General features: G+C 38.3%; 1 protein-coding gene across 1 annotated transcript; it reads left to right on the forward strand.

The window, feature by feature from the left end:
- Positions 1 to 9,182: 9,182 nt before the first annotated feature.
- On the forward strand, positions 9,183 to 23,645 carry LOC102714703. Its single transcript, XM_040520277.1, has 18 exons — positions 9,183 to 9,403; positions 9,506 to 13,203; positions 13,323 to 13,515; positions 14,547 to 14,686; positions 14,796 to 14,875; positions 16,588 to 16,719; positions 16,796 to 16,912; positions 17,495 to 17,587; positions 17,864 to 17,941; positions 18,118 to 18,174; positions 18,549 to 19,215; positions 19,299 to 19,354; positions 19,885 to 19,961; positions 20,034 to 20,116; positions 20,207 to 20,286; positions 21,061 to 21,140; positions 21,749 to 21,794; positions 22,542 to 23,645. The coding sequence occupies exons 2-18, from the start codon at positions 9,633 to 9,635 to the stop codon at positions 23,334 to 23,336; spliced, it is 6,345 nt and encodes a 2,114-aa protein (XP_040376211.1). The 5' UTR covers positions 9,183 to 9,403; positions 9,506 to 9,632; the 3' UTR covers positions 23,337 to 23,645.
- Positions 23,646 to 27,447: the final 3,802 nt, after the last annotated feature.

Genomic DNA, 27,447 nt, shown 5'->3' on the forward strand with positions numbered 1-27,447 from the left:
ATATATATTATAAACCAAAAATTGCAGAACAATTAGTCTAAATAATATTGGTGTGATAGTTTTTGAGATAAATCATACTTTTGGAAGCGCAAATAATTCGTGGCTAACATCCCCAGTCAGCCTACTGGAGTACTTCACTCCTTTTCGAAGGAGAAATTTAACTTTTTCCACTCTTACGAGCGGTCAAAATAGATTTGTCACTTACTGTCAATAACATATGGCCCCTTATAAGTCTATGACATGTGGATCTGAGTGACAAAAATGATAAAAAGTTAAAAGCCGATTAGGGTAAAAATCTTCCACGTTGTAGAAAGCAAAGAGCTGGTGAGGTTGGTGGGTGGCTTCTCCTGCGCTTTCATCCTGAGTCAAGTCAACGGGGGCATTCCTGTTTTACATTTACCCAGTCAATCGTTTTGACCATTTGGAACCTACTGCTAAGAGCAAGTTTAATAGTATAACCAACTACTAGCTCTAATTCATCTATAGTCAATCTAATAGTCAACTCATACAATAGTTACCTATAAAACATCAATACATGATTCCATATGTCATACATATATTTTGTCTTAAGCTCGTGTGCAGCTGGCTATAAATTAGTAGCCCACCTCTTTTCTCTCTCCTCTTATCTCTTTAAAATATACTTATAGCTAGCTTATAGTCTGCTATTGTACCTGCTCTAATACTCCCTTCGTTTCACACCCTAGATTTGATGTACTAGAAAGGCCACGTTGCCGGAGGCCATAAGTTAACTTAACCCCTCGTTTTCCGCGCGCACGTTTTCCGAACTATTAAACGATATATTTTTTATAAAAAATTTCTATAATAAAGTTGTTTTAAAAAACCATATTAATCTATTTTATACTTTTTAATAATTAATATTAATTAATCATCTACTAATGTGTTACTACGTTTTTCGTGCCGTATAAGTTAACTTATCCAACTCATTACCGAACGCGGCCAAAGCATCAGTTCTAAGGCCGCGTTCGGAAGTGGGGGTGGGGAGTGCTAGTTATCCGGTGTGGAATACGTAGTAATAGATTAGTACGCGATTATTTAATTATTAAAAAATATATAATAGATTAATATAATTTTTTAAACAACTTTTCTATGGAAATTTTTTATAAAAAATACGTCATTTAGCAGTTAAAAAAACGTACGCGCGAAAAACATGATAGTTTAAGATAACTTGGCCTCAGGCTGAACACGGTCTAAATATAGCCGATACAATAGGAAACTATAAACCAGTTATAAATATATTTTAAAGAGATGAGAGAGGAGAGCAAGGACAATTGGCTGCTAATTTGTAGCTAGCTACAACATAGGCTTTAAGACGCAGTGTGCGTATGATATGTGAGACCATGTGTTAATGTTTTGTAGGTAACTATTATATAAGTTAGCTATTAGATTGGCTATATATGAATTGAAGCTAGTAGTTGGGTACGGTTTTAGATGTACGTTGGAATGGATGGAGTGCTATTACTACAGTAAAGCTCACATCCCCGTGGAAGAGAGGCAACGTTGTTTCACTTTCACTCGGCTGTGGCCTGTAATAGACACTTGGGTCAACGGTCAACGAGGGTGACTTTGCTGGCTGGCCCACCTGGGGGTTATTTTTGACTGGGCTTGGCCCCTGGGTCCCGCCCTTGATCGGACGACACACTGATGATGACAGTGAGCTCGCTCGGCCGTGCAAAATCCGGTAGTATGGCTGTTGCTATTAAGCAGTAATAAGCAGAGTTCATAATTAGTAGTAATATGATTAAATTGAGACCGTGGAATGGGTCACGGCTAGACCAGAAAAGCATAAAGCGCACCCAGTCAAATCCAGTTGTCTTCTCTTTTCCCTGTGGGACTCCGTGTTTTACTTAGCTGATGAAAAGTTTGGCCATTGATTTATAAATTATTGAGTGGATTGTTTTTGCGTTATCCGTTGATGTTATTCGTAGGCATGTGGTTTAGCTGGTACTAAGATATGTATGAGACGTTAGTGAGAATTTGAACGCATGGGCATGGGCGAAACTGGGGATTTACTAAGCATGTGGCTTAGACAATTGAATATAAATATTTTAGATAAATTTTTTAACTAAAACATAGTAATTGTGTATGTATTATTTTGGTCATGCATGGGGGCTTAAGCCAAGCTACTCTACGCCGGATACCGCCCCTGAGCATGGGCTTTAGCTGGTACTAGGATATTCACGAGACGACAGTAAAAATAAAACACATTAATTTTTATACAAGTTCGGATTCCTAAATATGAGTAATAACACTAATATATATATATATATATATACACTAGCAAAATGCCCGTGCTTCGCAACGGGTTATGGGAAAAGAGTAAGATAAATTTTACCGTTTCCGTGCACTCAACCATGCATTGTTTTTTTTAATAAATGCAATTGGAACATTTTATACATGCTATAACAACTCATCAAACTTGCCTTTTTGCAACAGTAAAGTAACCACGAATTTTTGCTCCAACAACATCATCAATGGAGGTGCAGAGATAGACTTGAACGATATGGTCTCATAATCAATATATCAAAATAATTTTTTATTACCCCTTTACTTTTTATTCACCTTATGCAACAAAATTTCTAATAAAGAATGTTGTACATGCTGTGAGGCAATTCATTTCAAAATATGAGATTATTTCCTACCATGACCAATATACAGTAGCTTAGCTTTTCTTGAGATTGATCGATATATATCTACATTTCATTGAGCTTCTACCATGTTTATCTCTCAAACACCGGCATACTGATATGCCAACTTCTAAAATCAATTTTATCTCGATCAAAAATAAATAATTTAGGTCTTTTATTCAAGACTAACAATATATAAATCTAATCTAGAATGAAAATAACCATGACTATATAAATAACAATTTTATAAACTTGGAATGTTGCTAAAACAAATATATGAGCTATCAATAAATAATTTATGAGTTTATGATGCCCTCTCAAAAAAGCCCCATGATTAAAAATAATCCTTACACTACTATAAAACGTAGTGAGATTCGGTCTTTTAAGCTAGATATGGTGGCATATATGCATCTTTGATTATGATCTGCATGCATCTTGCTTTCAAAAGGTCATTGTAGTACAGCGGTGGGTATTCCCGATGTCACGCCCGTTACCCGCGTTCGACGATTCCGGCTACTCGCTTTTTTGTCCATCTTTTGCGACGCGGGCGGCGCAAGCGCGAAGCAGGCCATCGGCCTGGCACAGAAGCGACGCAAGTTGGCCGACGGCCTAACAGCAAGCGCGGGCACGAGTGGGCCGTGGGTGTGCGCGCAGAAGTGGGCCGATAGCCCATGGAGCGACGGACGAAAAATCCTGGCAGAATCAATACCGCCTTTTATAATAGTATAGATTAATCATATACTAATATATTACTTTTATTAATTAATCGGCTAGCTACAATTAATCAAATCGGCAAAAAAATAACCGCTATATTGTTCTCGCAAGGCAGATACGATATCTTGTTCCACTCGTTTTCCAAAAAAAAATAACCGCCACATCGCCTGCCCTGGGATTCGAACAAGCAACTTGTAGATTATGGCAAGAGAACCCTCACCACTGTGCCAACAAACCGTTGGTTGCTTTCTTCTTAAGCGTAAGAATATGACACAGATGTCCCGCGGACACGGAAGGCGCCATTGCTGCTGATGATGATGACGTCATCATGGGTATGGCTGACGTCAGAGACGGACGAAAAACATACGGCAGAATCGTTACCGCTTTTTATAATAGCATAGATACACTAGCTACGGTGAGTTGCAACTCACAGGCTGCTCCGTGAGTCAGGGTCAAAAACATATCAAATCATCTCTAAATTTCGATTTATATGGCTCACTAGATTCTTTGTGTCAAAATCTTGTAGCATGCAATTTTTTTTCATTTTTGGAGATTTTTAAGTATTTTTTAAGATTTTTAAAAGTGATACATAACACATTGATTATTTTATTAATATAGTACAGTCACTTTTAAGAATTTCAAAAAAATACTTAAAAATCTTCAAAAATGAAAAATTTTTGCGTGCTACAAGATTTTGAAATGAAGAATCCAGTGAACCATATAAATCGAAATTTAGAGGTAATTTGATATGTTTTGGACCCCAACTCACGGAGCAGTCCGTGAGTTGTAACTCACTATAGCTAGAATATATATATATATATATATATATATATATATATATATATATATATATATATATATATATATATATATACACGCGAGGTACATTAGGGGTCAGTTTATTTTTATAGCGTGTCAGATAATATGTGGTAACCTAAAAGGTGAGATGTAGTCAATGGACATCAACGAGACGACTCCGTGGATCTTGACTTAACTTGGATTGTGTTTGGCTTGAGATTTGTTTATGCCTATTTGGATACCAAATTAAATAGTTTTTACACACAGCATTATTTCTTATAAAGGAAAAAAGAGGGACTTTAAACCACCATAAATCTTTTTTTTATTTTTAGCAACCATCACACTAAACATTAAATATAAGAATTATTTAATATAATTTTACATGGGACACTTTCTACTAACATAATTTAACATTCTCCCACTTTGACCCATGTATGACTTGACAAGATTCCTTTCATGTATCAGAACTGATTCAACCAACATCATTCACATGAAAACAATTGTTATCTCATCAAAATAATCGTGTACGCCATAGTGTAGATAACATGCAAAACACAATTATAATTGAATTCAAAAATATCATAACTCTAATAAGCAACACTTATTCATGTGTATATATATTATGCTAATAAAGATTTATCTATAATGCTCATACTCCCTGCATGGCTAATGAAAGTCTTGGGCGCTAATCCCTTTGTTAGAGGATCCGCTATTACGAGATGTGTACCAATACGTTCTAGTGTAACTTTTCCCTTTTGTACTTCCTCCTTGACTGATAAGTACTTTAAATACATATTTTTGCTCCATTCGAGTACTTATCAATTTTAGAGAAAAAGATGGCAGCATAATTATCACGATAAAATTTTAATGGTCTTTCAACATTATCAACAATTTGAAGACCAATCACGAAATTCTGCAGCCATAGTGATTGAATTACGGTCTCAAAACATGACATGAATTCAACCTCCATTGTGGAAGTAGCAATTACTGATTGCTTTCCACTCTTCCATGAAACACTCATCCAGCCAACAGGAACATGTAGCCGAATAGGAATAGTCTGAATCAGAGTAACCTTCTTTGCAACAGTCCAATGTGAAGTCCCTAGTTTGTCACCTAGAGGGAGTGAATATGTGTTTTGAAATATTTTTCAGAATCACCTAGAGGGGGTGAGTGCCGGTGGGGAGGAAACGACGGCGCAGAGGAGAGGGAGGACATGCTGCGGCAAAGGAGCATGTGGTGTCGACACCGGAGATGAAGCCCTGAACAAGAATAAGGTGGTTCCGTGCGAACGGGACACCGTTTGGTAGATGTTCTGTGTCACGTTAACGGTTAAGGGCCTATTTGGCACTGTTTTGCTCTAGTTTTTGCTGCTTTGCTCCACTAGTTTCACCTAGGAGAAGCTCTGCTAAGGAGTCTGTGGAGCTAGTCTTCTGTTTGTCACGCAACAAAGCTCTAGCTCCAGAAACATTTGATTTATGTACCAAAGGTCAAGTATGCTCCTGATTAGTAATTGATGTATGTTTTGATCTACGAGGGGTCTTCCTCTACAAGAACAGAATCATCTAACAAAAAAATAGAGAAGAACCACAGTTCCATCAACAAGGGATTTGATTCTGATCATGCAACGCCGGAACTCCGCCGCCGGTCGTCGCTCCTGCTTGGCCACCCGCCCCCATGGTGTCCCTGCCCACAACAGCGCCAGATCTAGCCGGCCATGCGGCTCCTCGCCCGTCTGCCACCGCCGCTCCTCTGAGGGCCGCCGCAGCAGCTCCGCCTCCCGCCGCAGCACCTAGTGCCCTAGCCGCCGCCGCACCAGGTACGGTCGCCGCCGCTCCTCTGCTTCCCGCCGCCGCACCAGGATGCCCCGCACGGCCAGAGCCTGGGAGTCGTATTGCTAAAAGGAAAAGGTGAAACATTTTTTTAATGGCAAAGGTGGGTAATTACCTCCCAACCCCATAAGGACAATTGCAAATCTGATTCGTGTATTATTTCTTTTGGAGCTTCAGAAAAAACATGGAGTTGGACTTGACTCCACCTTTTTTTAGAGGAGAGTTTTTAGAGTTGGATATATTTGACTAGTTTTTTGGAGCAGCAAAAATTAGAGCGGAGTAGTCAAGCATGCCCTATCACTGCAAAATCAACACGAAGGACGAGCTGCCGAGAAATTTAAGTTTTTGCCACTCTTACGAGCGGTCAAAACAGATTTGTCACTCGTTGTCTATAACATATAGGCCTTCATTAGTCTATGACAGGTGAGTCCAATGATAAATCTGTTATGAAAATCCGTAAGAGTGACAAAAAGTTAAAAGCGCCACAAGCCGCCCCCGCGCCGTGTACGGGAAAGAAACTTCACGGCAGACGAAGAAGAAGGAAAAAAAAATCGCAAAACGCCCTGCCGCCACGCGACGTGACGCCGTGACGGGGGAGCTAGCGTCCGATCCTGCACCGCCCCGCCCCCTCGGCCCCACCCCCAAACCCCGGGTGAGCCCACCAGGGGCAAGCCCGCGCGGTCTGTTAGGTGGGCCCCCGCCCAAGCCCTTTTCCGAGAGATCCCGCGTGACCCACATGTCCCCACGCGTCAGTGGGCGCGGGCGCTGCGGCCGCTCGCGTGACGTGTGCGGCGTTGCTGAGGGGGGATCAGGACAGGATTGCCATTGCCTCCACTTCTTTTTTGCGGTTTCACCCCTCGATTTATCCCTATATTTTTTTTATCACCACGCAACTAGTACTAGTACTGCTGCTGCTGTGTTTTTTTATTTTATTTAAATTTATTTATGTATTAATATATATATATATATTTATACGTGTATAAATTTATTAACATGTTTATGAATTTTGGTAAGGCTAAAATGTCTTATAATATTAAGTTGAGTGAATAAGGTTGCGTTTAGTTCCCAAAATTTTTGGGAGAGATCGTATCGACGTGTATGGTCACATATTTAAAGTATTAAACGTAATTTAACTACCAAACAAATTTCATATTCTGTATGGAAATCGGAGACAAATCTTTTGAGTCTAATTAATCTACATATTGGTTGCTATAGCACTTATGACTAATTAAGTACTAATTAGGCTCAAAATATTCATCTTACGATTCCCCCGTAACTATATAATTAGTTTTAATATTTATGTATATTCATTTAAGTATCCAAAGATTTGACATGATGTTTCGACATGATCCTTTTAGAAAAGTTTTTGAACTAAACAGAGCCTAATAATCATTGCTTGTCGAGATTTTTTTTGCACGTAGATCGATGTGACGCTGATGAGTTAGTTGGGCTTTTCTGTCCCTTGTTTATTTATTTTTTCTGTTGGTGATTCCTGATTAGATTTGCTTCTGGTGGCTAATTAAGCATCTAGGACCCTAGGAAAGATTCCGCCATGGACTTCAGTTCACTCGTACCTAACGCAGCGTTGAAGTCAAGGGCAGTGACCGGCTCTCATTACCATTTTATTGGATATATAACCAAAACAGAATTAAAGGAAATTATCCCTAAGCAAAAGCACAATAACTTAGCTCGTTTGAAGGTGATGAAAGATTTGATTTTTTTGGATTACTTGATTTTTATGATAGCAATTTAAGGATATAAACAAGGTAATTAAGTACAACTTTTATATAGAATTTTTTATATGCTTGAAAACTGTGCCTACAAAAAAATCAAAATATACAGTGGAAAATAACACCATCTTAGAATATATAACCTTTTCAAAAGAGAGGCTAACTAAAATAAGAAATCAAAACCCCTAATACAACAAAAAAAATGTAAGAAGCGGCAGGCAGGAATCTACGACGATGCCATAAATTTGCCCTCTCGTTTATAAATGAATGTATATATATGAAAATTTTCACAATCTTTTTTTCATAGTATATTTAAATGAGTATTTAATGGTCTACGCGGAACGAGATCGTAACATTTCTTCAATACTCAATATTATCCATGTTTTAATTTAATAGAAGAGGAAATAAATTATTATCTTATGAAATCGCCATAGATAAGTACGCGCCATGTTAGTTTAATTATATATGTATAAGTGTAGTAAGGTATTTTCGGCAAAACAAATAAGGCAAGCAAGCGCCTTTACCATGCAACAACCTCTTATTTCTAAATCGTTGTTGCCTTTTAAAATATTTCTAGACACTTATTATTTTCTACAAAGTAATCTAATAAGAAAATAATTACGTACTATGCAGGCATATATGACTAAATTGTCATATTTGTATATGGACAAGGTCAGATATATATCACGGTAACGCTTTATGTAACTATAGTCTATAGCCGTAGCAAATTACTATTCAAAAAAGAGGCAAGCAACTATCTTCACCCCGTGTTAGCTATTTGTTTCTAATTCATGCTTACATAGTTGTTGCCTTTGATAGTATTTCTAAACACTTACTGTTTATGAAAACAATCTAATAAGAAAAATAGTTACGTGCTACGCAAGCATATAAACTAAACTGTCATATTTATAATTGTACACCGCTAGATATGTATCATGGCAGCATTTTGCGTAGCTACAGTTGCAACAAAATAATCTTAAAAAAAGGCAATCAAAAATCTTCACTGTGTGCCAGCCATCTGTTTCCAATTCACGTCTAAATAAATTTATAGATGCATACATATTTTGTTTGTTTGAAAATGATTCATCAGGAAAATAAAATTATTGTGCGATTCAAACGTGCCCCAGATAAATGCATTACGTCTATTTTTACCAATTCATAAATACAACCATGCATTTCCACATATTTTTCTATAAATGCATCACGTCTGGCTTAATGCCTATATACCACATTAAAAATAAAATCCAACAAAAAAAAACACCTCTGTTCATCGCAACAGCAAGGAAAAGAAAAGGAGAAAAAACACGCGCACCGGAAGAACAACAGAACGACCCACGGAGCCAGAGGAGAGAGGGTGAGGCGCACGCACCTCCACCTTTTTTTTTCTTCTTCTTCTACTATATTTTTTTTTCGCTTTATTTTTTTTCGTTTTTGCCGTTTCCTCATATTATACTCCTCCTTCCTTCCTCCCTCCCTCTCTCCCTCCCTATCCGCCTCCGCCGCCTCCTTGCAACGACGCGGCGACGACCCGACTCGCCGCCGTCTCCGGGGGTGCGGCCGCGTCCTCCCCTCGCTCCCCGCCGGCCGCGGGGTGGGCGGCTGCTGCGCGCGCGCGGGCTTCCGTCTCGCCGGGCGCCGGGTCCGCAGGCATTCGCCGCCGCAGTGTGGCCTCCTCTCCGTGTGTGAGGTTTGGTTCTCTCGCCGTTTTTGTTTTTGGGTTTTGGTAGGGGTAGGGCGGTGGATGGGGGCGGAATTCTGATCAGGCGTTCGTTTCCGGTTGAGGTTGCAGGGGCCTGCGAATTCTAGGGTTTTTTCTTTGGGCTTGATCGGAGGTGGGGGAGGGGGTGGAGACGCGCGGGGTGGGCGTGCATTGGATGGTCTCGATCCGTGCGGCACCCCGCTGACCCGCTGCTTCAATGGAGGAGCCTGACGGGGAGGCGCGTGGGCGGGAGGATCATGTTGCGGTTGGGCGGTTGGGAGGACAGGAGGGTGCTGTTGGCGGCGGTGGCGGCGGCCTGGCTTTGGCCGCTGCTCCTGGAATGGGCGATGGGCTGGCTGACGAGGAGAAGGTCTGTGGTGGCCAGGAGAGACGCCTGCTCACAGAGGAAGATGAAGTCCAAAATAATGGAGGCGACTCCACTGCAGGATTGGCTGAATCTGCTGAGAAGGTTTCTAATCCCTTTGAAGGGAGGGTTCAGATAGGCGAGGAGTCTAGTTTGCAGGAGGGGTCTACGGACATGGCGGGAGAGAAGCATGGTGGTTTTCCTGTGGAATCTGCTGAACATAGCAATTTACAGACGTGTCATTCGCCTAATGGCGGGATGTGGAATAAGACATTATCTGCTCCCTTCTGTGAAGATATTTTCTCTAGTGATAACGGACGTGTGGGTTACTTGCCAGAAAAGGCGACAGATGGAAGCATTCGTGCACATGATTGTTTGGTGGGCAATGAAGATGATTTGGATGGCGTGGCAGAGGTAAAGACAAACACAAAAGAATTACATATGGTTTGCTTGAAACCACACAGTGAGGGTTTGTCGGATTCACATCATGACAGTGAGAGATGGCCACAAGTGGTTGATGGCGTCGAATTTATGATAAATGCTAATAATGAGCTGAAACAAGATGATTCGATACAAAAGAATAAAGCTGAAGTCTCTAGGTCAGTGGACGATGATTCAATTCCTTCTTTCTCTGGTAGTATCGATGATTCTTTAGATGGCAAGGCAGGTTGTGCTGGTGAAACTCTCCGTGATTTGGGGGCATGTCATGTGGCCAATGGTGACCCATGGAGCAGTGCTTTATATGTCCCTTTTAGCGAAGGATGTCAATCCAAGGATGCTGGACACATAGCAGTCATGGTACAGGGTAGACAATGTGGGCAGGGTGATTTGGCATTTGACGGAGCTGTTTTGCATGGTGGGGTGGAAATAAAGAAAAGCCTAGATAATTTACGGACCTGTTCCAAGGAACCACGCTGTGATACCAAGGGCTTGCCACATTTGGCAGGAGTTGGTATCCAGCAGCCACCGTATGGCATGAATGCCATGTGTTTGAACACAGCTGCTAATCATGAGCTGGAAAAGGATGGACTGTTGATAAGTACTAGAGTAGAGGTCTCTAGTCCTATCCATGAAGATTCAGTTCCTTCAATTTCTGGGAGTTCTATTGATGTTCCTTTTGATGGCAAGGTGGCTCAGGTTGGCGAAATATCTGAGCATAGAACTACCATGGAGAAAGGGTCCTGTGGTTTATATGGAGATGTGCTTTCCTGTGAGGAGTCTCGTGCAGATGAGAATCAGTGTTTCTCAATGGAGGTTAAGACATGTGAAGAGGGCTTACAGGCAGGTCGGATGGAACCATGCCATGAAAACGTGACTTTACTGGATTCACGGAAGCATGGCACTGACAAATTACCACGTGGTGGTAATGACTTGAGATCGATGACTGATGCTAATCATGTAAAGGATGGTTTTCTTCCAAAAGTTGATGCAGTAGTTTCCTGTCCAGTGGATGAAGCTTCGTTTCCCTCTATCTATAATAGCCCCATGGGTGTTCTTTTAGATAAAGAGGCTGGTTGGGTTGCTGGGATGTCGGAAAATAAAACTTGTGTGGATAAATTGGCTCATGATTTGCTGGGAGAGGCTATGCTTTCATGTGACAGCACGTCTCAAGCTGAGGCTTCTGGAGATGAGAATCAACACTTCTGGATGGATGTTCCAAAGGGTTCAACTGCTTCTGTCGTTAAAGTAGAAAGCACAGATGATACAAGATCTTGTGATCCCTGTGCTGAAATAGAGCTTCAACTCCAACAGAGTCATGGAAAGTATGTGACCTCTGAATTCCCCCCAGAGAGAGATCTGCCTAGTTCCTCCCATAACCAACCTTGTGAAAATGAACCTTGTTATAGTGGCAGGGAAACACCTGCCTTCTGCCTGGGTCATCAAGATTCTGCTGGGGTTGAATTGGAATCTTTTGATCGTATGGTACAAGAACTTGATACGTGTACTTCCACTGATGGTAAAGCTTGCTCTGTTAATTTTGTTGAGAATGGTAATGATTCTCATAGCCAGAAGGAAGCACCAATGATTTTCTTCAGACGGAGGAATCCGGTAAGAGCTGCCTCATCTAGAAATTCTAATTCTGAGAAGTCTGATCAGATAAGCAAAGCAAGTAATAATTCACGCAAATCTAAGAAGGTTGACAGTGTTAGTTCATTACTTAAGAGCACCACAATTAAGTTCCCAAACAAAATCACAAGGGGAAGAAGTGGCATCAACAGGCCACTGAACTCTTGTGCCTGGGGCAGTATACAGAAGCTAATGAGTGGTTTCAATCAGAACTGTGGTCCTTCGACTTCTCAGTATCATCAAAATTGCCTGGGAAAAGAAGGATCAAATAGAGGATCTAGCGAGAGAAAGCAGCGAATTATTCGGAAAACTCGAAGTTCAAGATGTTCAAAAAATAAGAACACATCATTTTCTGATATTGGATATGCAGCAAGTGAGTTCAATAGGCCACCCACCTTCTCAGTGATGGCTGATACCAATGTTTCCTCCAATGACATAGGAAATGATGCTTCAGATGGTGCTCACAGAACTGCACAGTGTATTGAAGGTAATCATACTCTAAAATTAACATCTACCCTGACTGGCACGCAGTACTTAGAAGGGGGCTTGGAGAATGGTACTCAAAAGCCATGCCCTGTGTATATCCATGGAGAGAGTGGTACTTCAACTTCTGAACGCTCTCAAAATAACACTAATGTTGGATTTTCGCCAGACTCTGTTTTGGACATAGCTTCTGTTACATGTGAAAGCAACACTTCTGCAAGCCTTGATGTAGCACATGAAAACCCATCTGGTCTTGGTGGATTGCCTGGAGGTGGTCTTCGTGCACCTGCTTTATCAATTTCTGACTGTGTAAAAGATCATGCTTCATCCTTGATGGACTTTGAGCAGCAGGCCAGAGCTGTAAAGGAGAATGACATGAGAAATGAAGATGCCACTCCATCTCATGCCATGATGGACAGTGATGCTTGTGAAGGAAAACAAACCCTACAAAAGTCCAATACAACGAGGAAAAGTAGAAATGCCAGAAAGCAGAAATGCCAAAAGAAAGATGGCAAGAAGGGAAGGAGCATGAACACAAATAGAAGTTCCACCAAAATTCCATCTAGTGAAGATTCAAAACACGTGGCCTTTTCTAATGATTTATCTTCAGTTGATCCATCTGAGTTGCTGCTTCCTGCAAAACCTCCAAAGTTTGGTTCTTGTTCTGAGGTCTTAACCTCTGCCATGCATGACGTTGGTATGCATGGAAATGACAGTATGCAGGGTCCTTTCGTAACTGACAGTAATGGCGAAGGGAATGCATTTGACGATGTGAAACCACTAAGGCGCAAGAAAAAGGATGGTCATGGGGGAAAGAAGGGTAAGGTGCGGGATCCACATGGGAAGGGCAGAAGCAAGAAGAAAAATATAGCAGGTAACACCACCCTTGATATGAATCATACAGTTTGCTGGCTCAGTTGGCTGACCTCTCAGAATCTCAAATGAATAAACATATATCTTTTTCATTTGGTGTTGACTATCTTATTTATATAGGTGATCTTTGCCCTGCTGCTGAACTTGCATTCAAGAACTCTTCTGCCATAGCTACTGAATTACCTACAAATGTTGCTTGCAAAACGGACGGTGCATCTGTACCACCTGCATGGGTTTGTTGTGATGATTGCCAAAAATGGCGCTGCATACCAGCTGAACTGGCGGAGAGAATTGGAAAAGAAAATCTTAGATGGTATTGGTTCCCTTCCTATCATCTTAGTTGATGAATTTTCATGGTTGCACCAGTCCTCTAACCTAATCGAATAGCCATATGCTGAAATCTATTACTACATTGTTCCACTGTAAAATAGCTCCATGATCTAACTTGAAATCCTTTTGGATTTCCGTTAGTTTTGCTATGCCAGCCCCCAGTCACCTATGTCTATGTGAAATAGCAATAAGTTTGCTTAAATGGAAAATGGATTTCTTTCTAAAGGAGGAAATATGCTAGTTTCTGAAGGAAATACTGATTGCACATTCACACATTTCTTCTCTAATTTGTTCTGTGAAGTATATTGTTGACTTCTGACACTATATTTATAAATTTTGTAGATTAAAAATCTTATATTTCTTGTTTGTGTACACACAACATTTTGGCAATTGGCTAGCTGCTAGCCAGTTACCCACAGGAAGAAAGATGCTTCTTGCATGTTAGATGTGCCTATGTTCAATTGTTTATATTGGTATTCTCTGTGCAAACAGGGGCTGTTCTATTCTACCGTGTAACTGCAGATATCTGTTCAGTTATTCTGTTAAAATATTTGTGTTTCATGGTCCTTTTGATTAATGCTTATACTAACTATGGGATTCATGCAGTTGCTGTTTTAAATGTATGACCACTAATGTATATGTACAAACATATCGTTTGACTTTAGAGGTGATGCCATAGGAGGATTTGTCTTCCAAAATACTTTCATAAAGACAATTCTGTTGTTTTTGTAGTATATTGCAATAAAAAATATGGGCAATATTGCATTGGAGATTGAAAAGTGAAAATGGCCTACATTTGGGAAGTTTGAAAGAGCACAGATTACGCTTGTAGCCCAACACATGGCTCAGTTACTCTGAAAATCTATATTTAAATCTTCCACTTGGTTCAATATTAGTGTTGGTTTTTTCATACAGATGTAATTTCAAATGTGTTTGCCTACTCATTTGAATTTTTCTCTATCTATTGAATGCCTAATAAATTATAACCCATTTTCCTTTCTTATTAACATGAAGGACTTGTAAGGAAAACAAAGACAAGACTTTTGCTGATTGCTCCATACCACAAGAAAAGACAAATGCTGAGATTAATGCTGAGCTTGAACTTTCAGATGCTTCTGCTGATGAAGCTAATGATGATAAATCTAACTCAAAAGGTTTAAATTTTGATTCTGTATACATTCTGTTAAGATAATGCAAAATTCTCTTTTGTAGCTCTCTATTATATCTGATTTGCGACAACTTATGCATATTTTTGCGGTGCAGCTTCTGGAGAACCAAACTATGCATCTCTCAGGTCAAACTTGTTTCTACATCGTAACCGCAGGACACAATCCATTGATGAGGTATGGGTTGATCCAATCACTTATTGTTTCTAATTGATATCCTTTTTCTTTCTGTCCGTTAAATTTAGGCAAAATTTGCTATAGGGCATCGAAAAAACACGTAATTAGCTGGTGGACACCGTAAGATCACGAATTTGCTGTAGGACACAACAAAAATATGGTAATTAGCCGGTAGACACTCTGGCCATTATTTTATTAATTTCGGAGTCAAAAATTTTAAAAATAACGAGACTGCCCTCGGTGGCCGATCCGTTATGCCGACTTGGTCCGCTCGAACCAGACCTAGTCGGTCTCGGCGCCGCAATACACCCGAACCCTAGCCTACAGGGCGATTGAGCAGGCGGCGGCGGCGGCGATCCAGCTGAGGCAAGGGTGGCGACGACCTGGCCACCGAGGGCAATCTCGTCATTTTTAAAATTTCTAACTCCGAAATTAATAAAATAATGGCCAGAGTGTCTACCAGCTAATTACTACGTTTTTGTGGTGCCCTGTAGCAAATTCGTGATCTTACGGTGTTCACCTGCTAATTACGCATTTTTTCGATGCTCTGTAGCAAATTTTGCCTTAAATTTATCTAGCACTCTTTTATTCTACCATATTGCTTTCTATTTGTAGGGAGCAGTTAAACTTCATACAGAGTTTTTATAGTTTATGTGTATTGTACTCAGAAAATTGTATTGCAATAAAACTTTTCTTGGGGATGAATGCTACACATTTTAAGCTTAGTTTGTGGTTTGCTGTGCTGCATGTGCTTATTTTCTTAAGGTGTCGGGAAATGAACTTATTGTTGTAGTTTATTTTACAAACCGAATTACTATTAGAAAAAAAATGTTATCCAGCTGTCATGTCTCTTTGAATTGTTTCATAATTTTGGAACATTATAATATTATCATGGGTCAAATAGATTAAAATAAAAGCATTTTGCTAAATTCCAAAATATTCAAAAGTTCTTGCACTAAACATGATTGTCATAAGCCGCCGCAATACCAAACACAGCATCACAGCCTTAGTTTCTCCATTTACCTCAATAGTTCCACTTCCCATGACACATATAGGATAAACAGGAAAATATGTTGCTGAAGTTCATGTAAAGGCATGTAGGATAAACGAGAAACAATGTTGCTGAAGTTCATGTAAAGGCATCGCAGCTTTAGTTTCTCCATTTACCTCATAGTTCCACTTCCCAGGACGCATGTAGGATAAGTGGAAGGTGCAAACTGTTGCGCAGAACAAGTAAAATGTGCACCAGTGCCACACTCTCTCTTGCTCTCTCGTTCTCCTTATAGTACATATTTTTGTATGTTTCTTCTCCCTCGACTTGTGGAATAAATATATTATCTCCTTTTCCTATCAGTACTCTCCCCAGTCCTGAAAATCATTTTGTACATATCCATGATCTTCAAAATACAATTTTGACAACTAATTTCTATTGCAATGTATTGGTAAGTATTTTTGAAGACAATCTGCAGTTCTACACATGATTTTTTTTTCATGCGTCCAATCTAATTATTTAAAAAGATAAAGATTTTCAGTTTTTTGAAAGTTGGACTTAATACATGTCCAAAACATGTTCCAGTGACTGAAGGGATTATAGACAAAACTGTCTTGAACTGTTGTACACGCTTATTAATTCTTTGTTCTTGGTTCTTTTGGGGTTGAAATCCCAGGAGACAAACTTGATATTTTCTATTTTCGTTATTCAATAATGCCAGAGCATGGTATGCAATTGTAAGCCACCTCAAGATGGCCGGATGGGTTGTAGAGATGGTTGCTTGAACAGGATACTCAACATTGAATGCACCAAACGTACATGTCCATGTGGGGAGCACTGTTCCAATCAGCAGGCTAGTACTTTATTTCTTATCCTTGTTCAAGTTTTTGTACTATGTCAGGTTTGAACTTATAAAGTTCTTGGAACAGTTTCAAAGGCGCAACTATGCAAAACTTGCACGGTTCCATACTGGTCAAAAGGGCTATGGGTTGCAATTGAACGAAGATGTATTTGAAGGACGATTCCTCATTGAATATGTTGGAGAGGTACCGCGTCAGACTGCCTATTATTCTTTTCCCCTTCCTTTCTGCTCTCCTTGTTTATCCTTATTGATGGGTTTGAGTTTGGGTTTATGCTGGTGTCATATTCCTATTGGTGCAACTCGCCCATGGGAACGTGTCATGTTGGCATGTCACTACTCAATAATACCTTGTTTGCATTGAATTCACTGAGCCAGTGCATGCATGTGTTGTTACATGCGCTGGTTTCCTTGTAATGAATACCTAGTTCTGAAATAACCAGGATACTTATTTTGTTCTTTTCACATGGACATTGTTAAAAACTTAAAAAGGATGAAAAGGATGTTCAAAATTTATATTTTCTTTAATAGCATTATTGAGTCCATACAATTATGTTGTATAACATGATCTATTTTTAAATGACTGTAACTCTACTATCAACTTTTTGTGTTCTGACATATAAACAATGACAAAATCTACTTTTATCCAAAAGTATAGTGCTCTCTGATACAGAAATTCTGTATATTTTTGCAATGTGCCTCTCTTAACTTATTTCGCTTCTACTATTGTGAATGATTATGTTGAGGTGTTGCTTCTTTGTTGTCTCAGGTCCTTGATATAACAGCTTATGAATCCCGCCAAAGGTATTATGCTTCTAAAGGCCAGAAGCATTTCTATTTCATGGCACTTAATGGTGGTGAGGTATGCCTTTTTCTTTTTTTTAATTTGCCAGTCATATTGCATAGATGTCTTTCCTCATTTCTAACTGCATATCTTTCTCACCATTCATGCATCTTCTGCGAAAATTATCAGATTACTTCCTTTATACCACTCCCTCTACTGTCAATAGATGGAATCCTATGCACAACCCAGTGCGATATCTGTTTTTCTTAGGTCATCTATCATGAATTCATGATGCTAGCACTTAAAATAAATTAGCTGATACCACCTTTGGCATCTCACTTTGAACTCTTCTAGGTGATAGATGCTTGTACTAAAGGAAACTTGGGCCGGTTCATCAATCATAGCTGCAGTCCTAACTGTCGTACAGAGAAGGTAAAACTTCATTTATATTATCTTTATATTCGTATAGTTGACCAGTTCATTACCTTCCTTACTTAAAATAATAACCTGATAATGTCCAATAGAAGCCATACGTTACACCTACAAAATTTAAATAATTGTGATGCTTAAAATTCTGGGTCGACTAAATTACTTTTTCTTGTGAACAGTGGATGGTCAATGGTGAAGTCTGCATTGGGATATTTGCTATGAGGAACATCAAGAAGGTAAGACTAGAAATTTGAAACCATCGATGAACTTAACCTTTAGCCCTTAACATGTTCCAGACCCTGAATGATGATTTGCATTATTTAAAATTCTAGTCAAATATGAAATCCAAATTTAAAATATTGTGTATATATTTGGGGAAAGCATTAATTTGAAAAAAAGGGTCAATCCATGAATAGCCTACCCACATTCACAAAATGATATGTTTGTCTGCACAAAACCCCAATTCAAGTGGTGGCAGTGGTATGGTGCACTCACTACCACCATGCCATCCCATCTTACTGTAGAGATAATTTGTGCAAATGAATTTTTTCATGCAATCACCTATTTCTGTATTATATATGCCACATTTAATGGATGCCTTTTCTCACAGGGTGAAGAACTGACGTTTGATTATAACTATGTTCGTGTATCTGGTGCTGCTCCTCAAAAATGCTTCTGTGGTACTAACAAATGCCGAGGTTACATCGGTGGAGACATATCAGGTGCTGATATGATGGCTCAAGACGATGCTGAAGCAGGGAGTTTTGAATCTATGGCTGTTGAGGAGGATGCTGAGGAAGTACTTGGTGCAAATGGATTGTCTTCTCATGACACAAATCTAGATATTATCGATCATGAAGCTTCCACTAAAACAGAAGATTCAAATGATTTCCCATCTGCAAACCTAGAGTTGGAACCTGAGCAACAAACTTCAGGAACCTTATTTGAGATAAGTGAGCTAGAAAATTCCTTAGTAGCATTGAGCCCACAGGATGATGAAGATGTTGTCCGCACACCTGTCCACGTGTCCCGGACATTTGAGAATATGTCACAGCAACTTCCAGAATATGGCAGTCGGTCATCAGAAAATTTGCAAAGGAATCCATGCACACAAGATGTACCAAAAGCTCCCAGCATACTTAATGGAATTCTAACTAGTTCTGATTTGGGGAGCCACCTGGTACCTGGTTTCCATTCTAATAAGAAAAACAGTATAAAACATCATTGTAATGTGAAACCATCATCAGCTCTTGTTGACAGTGAGCACATTTTGGGCGGTAATACTGTTTCCAATTGTATCTTTCTGGCTGCCTAGGGAAAAAAATGATAAATGCTAATCATCTCTACCTGGTATATGCAGTCGAAGGGAGGCTGAACATCTTGCTTGATGGAAATGGAGGTATCAGCAAACGAAAAGTATGTATTCTCTTTTCCATTGCATCATACAAAATACTTAAATTATATATTAGGACCAAGTATGTTTTACCATCTTTTGCCGCAACTTCTAATTGGAACATGCTGTCATATGCTAGATATATAACTAAAAAACAACCCAAATTTTAGATAAGATATTGGAAGTTTGCATTGCATAGGGATTAGGAAACTCGTATATGTGGTGTTCCACATTTCTGGAGTGTAAATGCTAAAACCACATGGTTTATAAAATATACATTAGTATTTCTCACATTTTATTACTATTTATCTCAAGAGCATAGTGTATGACCGACTTTTGATTGATTGAACTTCTGCTTTATTAGGTTTAAATTGTTTCTTGGTCATCCTTTTCGATGCATGGTGTGGTTTGAACTAGAAAGTCTAGAGAGTATTTGCATGTGTTCTGTGTTGTATCTATTGGCCATCAAATAGTCCAAAATATCTTTTCATTCTACCTTTTCTGTCATTGGATATTATTCTAACTACTGGTAAAAAAATTATTTTTCCAAAAGGATGCAACAAATGGATACCTGAAGCTTCTAGTTGTAACTGCTGCGGAAGGTGACAGCACTGGGGGCACATCTAAAAGGTTCGATTACCAAATGATATATCCAGCAAGTTTCTATCTACCCAGTCTAAATATGCTGTTGTTCTCTTTCAGTGTAAGGGATCTTTCGTTAATTCTTGATGCACTTTTAAAAACAACATCCAGTGCTGTCCTGTTGGATATCATCAACAAGAACGGTACATTTTCTTGTGTTCTACAGCTTTATACATGAAAGATAATCATCTATAATTACTGACTGATAAACTATATGTACTATTGTCTGACAGGACTGCAAATGCTTCATAATATATTAAAGCAGAATAGAAGCGGCTTCCATAGGATACCTATAATAAGAAAGCTTCTGAAGGTTTGCACGTCTCCGTTTTGATGTTATGTCTTATTGCATAAGTTTCCAATTAATATATCACATTAGAGCTGTTACATCCCTTAATACCTCATCTAGGGGCTACAGGTGATATATGACCTTTATTTCCCCCAGAAGATCCTTGTTATCTACTCCATCTGATTCCAAATATATGTCATTTGAGACTCGTGCACATTTTTTGCTCTTCATTTATACTGCATTGGCAACTATGATAATGTATTTGTGAGATTGTGACATATATTTGGCAAGGGCAAGCAAGAAAGGAAAGATGAAAAATGCCTAAAAATTCCTAAGCAACTTTCATTTAGGAAAGAGTTGAGAATCTAAAACGTGTTACATTTGGAATTAGAGGGCATTTCTTTACTCTAAACCCTTGCACCAGAAATTATTTAATGCCGCCCATTTTTAGGTGTGAACATTATAAAATTTGGGAGATTCATCATCTGAGTGAATAATTTTATATGAGGGAGGTTTAGCATGTGCCAGTTACGATGTTTGGCATGTGCAGAAAGCATTTTGGCTATAATACCTAATCCCATGTCCCTTAGCACATATGCTAACTGGCACCTTCTTAGCGCATTGGTATGGACATGGTTTTAATTTATAAACATTAATCAGTGCAAGTCCTGCACCGCTGTTCTTATTTTCTGTATAACAAAAACGAGAATCATATTTCTGTCACATAATTACATTGTGTTATAGTATGGGGCCGCATGCCGTATGTTTGTCCTCATGAGTGTTGGCAACTTTCTTCAGGTTCTGGATTTTCTAGCTTCGAAGAAAATTCTGACATCTGAACATATAAATGGTGGTCCTCGATGTGCTGGGATGGAGAGGTTTGATTATTCCAACTTGTCATTTGCTCCAATTATATGAAATCTAGAAGAAATTTCATATTCATTTGGTCTTCCATTCTTAAGTTTCATTATACCTTTTTCTGTGTATTTGCTTTTTGTTGCAACATCTTTATTATAAGCTGAAACATAGTTTCCAAGTAAATAAATGTGATTCTTGCTTGTAGTTTTTTCTGTATGTTTGATATCTCAAGCTTTCAAATTTTACTCGTACATCTTGTGTGTGGCCTTTTTCTAATGCATCAAAAAACTACTTGTCAAATTGTGTGTTTTAGCATTGCAAATTTGCAATTGGTTTATTAGAAGGCATGTATTAGAGACAGAATTTCCTAATGCTGCCCTGAGTGAACAATATGCTAGTGAACAATTTTTGGAGGTGGTGATGTTGAGTTTAAGACACTTGTTTTAGTTTATATCTAATTGCATTTGCTGCACCATTAATCGTAGTACTAAGCCTTAGGACAGTAACATGCTTTGGGAAAAAAAGTTCAATGCTCTAAATATAGCTTCTTTTGTTGTTCAAGTGTTCATTTTGAAGCATCAATTCTGCAAATTTTCTTACTTTTTATTCCATAAAATTCATATTGCAGCTTCAGGGAGTCGATGTTGAGCTTGATAAGGCATAATGATGCACAGGTAAATGGATATAATAATGCCAACGTGTATGATTTTTTGATATTTGTACATTGACTCTTTGTTAGATTGTATGCATTCCTATTCCATGAACTATTGTATAGAAAGATTGAAATTTTGTGAATGCAATCAGCAAAGTAATTATTCTGGTAGGGAAATGTCACTGTAAAAGAAAGCAATACAACATAAACTGGTGATGCCATTGCATGCTTCTGAACTTGCTATGCACGGATGCATGGTTCAATATTACTTGTTTCTGTAGTTATAACATGTAAATGCTTAGTTTATCCATGGGCTATGGGACATGTCTGTCTGCGTAGAGCAAGAAATGGAACCAAAATCAAGTTTCTTTATTTTCATTTATGGATGACCAATCCATTTTCTAATATAGTTTGAAGAGATATCGTTTTTTTCACAAATAAATCAGCCAATTTGTTGGTGTGAACGCTGCTGTAACGAAGTGTTCATAAGCAGCATCATATTTACTTATGAACAACTGCATTCTTGAGCCTTCCTGGAAACTGCTGGAACTTAGTTAAATACATTTACTATTCTCACCTAGGCCCTAGCTTGCTTGATTAATATCTGTTGGTTTTCAATACAGGTTTTGCAATAAGAGTATTGTTTGTTATGACTTGCATTTAAAGGCTTAGTAACTCGCTACTGATTACAACAAACTTGTTCAAACCTAATCTGGCTTCTCTGATGTGCAAATGCGAGTATGTGACATGTGTATAATGATTTGAACAGGTTCATCAGATTGCTCGGAGCTTTCGTGATAAATGGATCCCTCGAAATGTTTCAAGAAATGAACCGACAGAGTATTCGCGTGCATCCACGTCTGCATATGATGTCCATGGCATTTCTGCAGGTGGATCTGTTCCAACTTCAACCTGTTCTATGGATTGGAAGTCCATTAGAAGAAAACGCAAGAGCCGCTGGGATTACCAACCAGATGACCACTACAAAATGGTTGGCCAGAAAATTCAGAAAGTTTATCATGTACAAAGTGAGTCTCAGACTGGCTTCATGGGAAATAAGTTGCATGCTAATTGGGGAACTCACAGCTCCCATAGTGACGTTCCTGTCGTGGGAATTTCAGCAAAAGGTGCAGATGACGAAGCACCTCCTGGGTTTGAGTCTCAACAGGAATGCCATTCTGGACAAGCCTGTTTAGATTTGTCTGTTTCTCCAGGATTATACCTGGAGAGGTATCAACATAACTTGAATATTTCATACGGGATTCCAGTTGCTTTTGTGGAGCATTTCGGAACCCCAGAGGTTGAAGGAGGGCAGGGTCGCAAAAAATGGAAAGTAGCACCTGGTGTGCCTTTCCATCCCTTTCCACCATTGCCGCCCTATCCAAGAGGGAGTCCTTGTCCTTCCACTCAGATGTCTCAGCATGAACAGAACAGTTCTGGATATTGTGGCAGGACTACAGATAGAAGCGGAAGGGTTCATAGGAATTGGAGAAATGGGGCGAGAACAAAATTTCCATATAATCAGCAAGGACGGAGATTTCCTAACAATAATCAAAGATTTTGAAAGATGCCTGCTGCCTCAGACGTCTCAGGAGCAGAAATAGTGATGAATTATACATGGTAGTTCCTGTTTATCAGAGCCCCAGAGGTGTATCAGAATTGAATGCGCCCGTAATTCTATTTAATTTAATAGGAGCAGATGTTACTGTCAATTTATTAGAGGTAGAAACATATGCCGCAAATAGGTCATTGCCGTTGCGGTTTTTTTACTGATTAATTTGCCCATTGGCCCCCCTCTTTGCCCAATGTGTAACCTCGATAGGAATAATTGATTTGATTCAAATCGTTTTACAGGTAAAATGGCTAATTGATTCCAATCTTCTCCATCTGTTTGCCTGTTTGGTTTCTCCACAGCTTCTCTGGTCCATTGTTTTGATTCAAAGCAGTGGAGAAGTGAATGCATCTACGGGCTAGTTGTTGGGCAAGTAGAGTGGCTTTCAAACTTACCAGCATATGTTATCATTATTGAAGAGTTCTGAGAGAGACAGTGCAGTACATTTGCATTAAAACTAATGGTACTACTCCCTACTAGCTTGAAACTTGAATTGAATTGCGAGCAGGAGCCGGTATAAATATCCAGATTACAGATCAGTGTCTGTTTTAAATCATTAATCATCCTGTTACATGGTTGACAAAAAGAGCCGGCCCTGGAACGGAAGAAATGGCCCTCTGGCTCCACAGGGAAAATGACACGAGCTGCCAACTACTCCTGAATCCCCAGATCATCATAATAGCATCACCATTCACCAGTGTGAGTGTGTTGTGTCGTAGTACGTACTACTGTAGCAGTAGCAGAAGTACTGCTCGAGTAGTAGTGTTGTGGTGCACGCATGCCTTGCACGACGGATGCGTGGCCAACAATAAATCCTCTGTCCCGGCCTGTGTTAATTGCCTGGACAGCAGTACAAGTTTCAGCAAGAAAGCCAAGAAAAAAAAATAACACAGCTTTGACGCAGGGGCACCGGGCACACTATCGCGTGATATATGCGTTTCAAAATATAAAGATTTATGATTTATTTATCATAGAATGAAAATATGTTAGAATATTTTTTATTTACTTTAGTGGTCAATTTTAAAATTATGAAAAGATTGGATTCTAATTCTAAGTATCTGGCTCTGGCTGACTCTGAAACCATTGAAATGATTAAAATTATAAGAATCATTGCAGAAATAATGTTATTATAGTATAAAATTTAAATATTAGAAATAATTATATTTTAAAACAGAGGGAGCACTTTTAAATCCGTGGGATTACAATTAGTAGTGTTTAATTAACGCTGGAATTTCTTAGTGGAAATTTAACGGAACCATCCGTCTCAATATATGACTCAGTTGATATTTAGTATGATATTTAACCATCCGTTATCTTTAAAATCTCTCTTCAAAATATTTATGCAAATATCATTTATTTTGTTTGTACCTGTTTTATCATTAAAGAAACCGTAAACAACTCTTTTTTACGTATTACCCTGCATCTAAAATAAAAGAACGGTCAAAGATCATGCTAGAAGCCAATTATACCTGAAAATATAAGTACGTAAAATTATTTATAGTAGATTTTTTAGTATCCAACTAAGCTCCAATCAATACTAGTAATATTTACAATGTTTCTGATTTAAAACACGCCTCGAATTACCTCCGGTTGCAAATATTTGACGTTGGCGCGTAAAGAAATAAAACGGAGGGAGTATTAGAGCATCCCAACAACTCATCTAAATTTAGTTATCTATATCTTCATTTAGATGATCTTCTAAAACAGATTCATGCTTCGTATCTTTTTTACTCCAACACATGATCCATATATGACATACTTTATATTTCATATTTCTCATTTCTTTGGAGGATGAAGATAGAACATCCAAATATATAGTTTCTCTTTTAATATGGATGACATCTAAAAATAGATGATGTGATAGATGTTCCATTGGTGCTTATTTTTTTTATCTCTCGTCCTTCATTTTTAGGACGGGGATGAAATAGATGAACTTTTGGTATGCTCTTATTTATTGGTGTTGCAGCTATCCTTATGCATATACTCCCTCCGTCTCAAAACAAATCAACTTTCCAGTTTTTAGATATAATGTTTGGCTCTTCATCTTATTTAAAAAAATTTATGATTAATAATTTTATTTTTAATAGATGATAAAACATGAATAGTATTTTATGCGTGACTAATTTTTTTAAAATTTTTTTAAATAAGACGAATAGTTAAACACTCGTAACAAAAATCGAATGTTGGTGTTTTTTTTGACGGAGGGAGTACAAAGTTCCAAGCATGTTGTTAACCTCGAGGGATTGCTATCAAGGCATTAATCGGCCATATGAAATTGATGATTACTGCTACGCATGGTAAAAGGAGATGGATGTCATGACAGATGCAGGCGCGGATGCAGGTGGCGTCGCCGTCGCGCGTACTGCACCAACCTACTACTAGAACCATTTCTTTTTAGCCTTTTTCGGGTATAATACTACAATTATCTGGATACATGTGACATATCCTGTGATTGATTTGTACGTACTATCTCCGTCTGTATATGTGTTTAAGATTCGGAGAATAAATCTGAAGAAGTACACTTAGACTGTATTTGGTGTAGCAACTCAGCTGAGCAATTTTCTTGTTTTTATTAGCATGCTTTTTAAACTGCTAAATAATATATTTTAAAAATTTTATATAAAATTACTTTAAAGATTAAATAACGTTAGTTTTAATTTTAAAATATTTAATATTTAATTAATCATAAGTTAATAACTTTTCTCATTTTACCCACGAAGTTGCTATACGCTCAGAACGGAGGCAGCAGGCACTTTCTTATCTTAGGCCTTAGGCCTTGATTAGTTTTTAAAATTTTTTTCCAAAAACATCACTCGAAGACACTTAAATAAAGCATTAAATATAGATGAATCAAAAAATTAATTGCACAGTTATGCAAGAAATCTTGAGACGAATCTTTTGAGCATAATTAGTCCATGGTTAGCCATAAGTGCTACAGTAACCAACATGTGCTAATGACGGATTAATTAGGCTTAAAAGATTCGTCTCGCGGTTTCCAGGCTAGTCGTGAAATTCATTTTTTTATTCATGTCCAAAAATCCCTTCTGACATCCGGTCAAACATTTGACATTCTTTCAAAATTTTCTCAATCCAAACACCCTCTTATTTGCCTCCCCTGCCAGTGGCAACTGAGTGTTAAATAGGTGAGGTTACATAACTTCTCCGATACAAGTGTGAATGGACTAAAAGAACCAAAAAAGTGGTTATGTCTAGGCAGCAAAAAAAATTGACTAGCTATTTCTGCTTATGGTTATAAGTAAAAAATTTAAATTTTCAACACCAAATTTAGAGTTAATTTTGTATTTTTTTTACTGCAGTTTACTTTATAGTCTTGCCTTTTAGATCACATAGAAACACATGTAAAAATTTTATTTACAACTTAATTTTTATTTGTAAATATGTTGTTTAGTTTTTTCATAAAAAAATTGAAATAATCACCCCTCAGTACTCCAATATAAGAGAATTTAAAGTTTAAAATTTATTCTCAAAGATAAAGATATCATATACTACTTGCCATATCACCCCACGTTCAAATTTCCATCTATTTTACTCTAAACTACCCTTTCTTCTCTATATTAACGAGTGATACTATAGTCATTTTACTCTATATTTAATTTCTTTCAAAACAACCTAGAATACCTTACATCTAAGGATGAGGTATTATTTCTCGTGCACTCCAAGAGACTAGACAAATCCTACTAGCTATAGTTACTTGCTTTAGTAAATGAGTGAGCCACGATAATAAATAAGTAGTAGTGAATGATGGTTAGTTAGTTTGGCTAGCCAAACTTAGCTAGTTAGAAAGTCCACTTGGATAATGAAATTGGTACCCAAACCAAATGTCCAATCTCTTGGAATTGTAATTTTTTGCTAGATTAGTGAAAAATCTAAGATAGCTAGCACAATGGCTAGTCTTTTGGAGATATTCTAAGATAGCTAGCACAATGGCTAGTCTTTTGGAGATATTCTAAGTCAGTGTTCAAATCTCTCTCTTCCCATTTCTACGCTGGTTTTCCATGAGCACATTGTTCGAATTACTAAATAATATTCTTTTGGCAAAACA

Source organism: Oryza brachyantha, chromosome 2 (assembly GCF_000231095.2).
Source record: "Oryza brachyantha chromosome 2, ObraRS2, whole genome shotgun sequence".
In the NCBI taxonomy this organism is placed as follows: domain Eukaryota; kingdom Viridiplantae; phylum Streptophyta; class Magnoliopsida; order Poales; family Poaceae; genus Oryza; species Oryza brachyantha.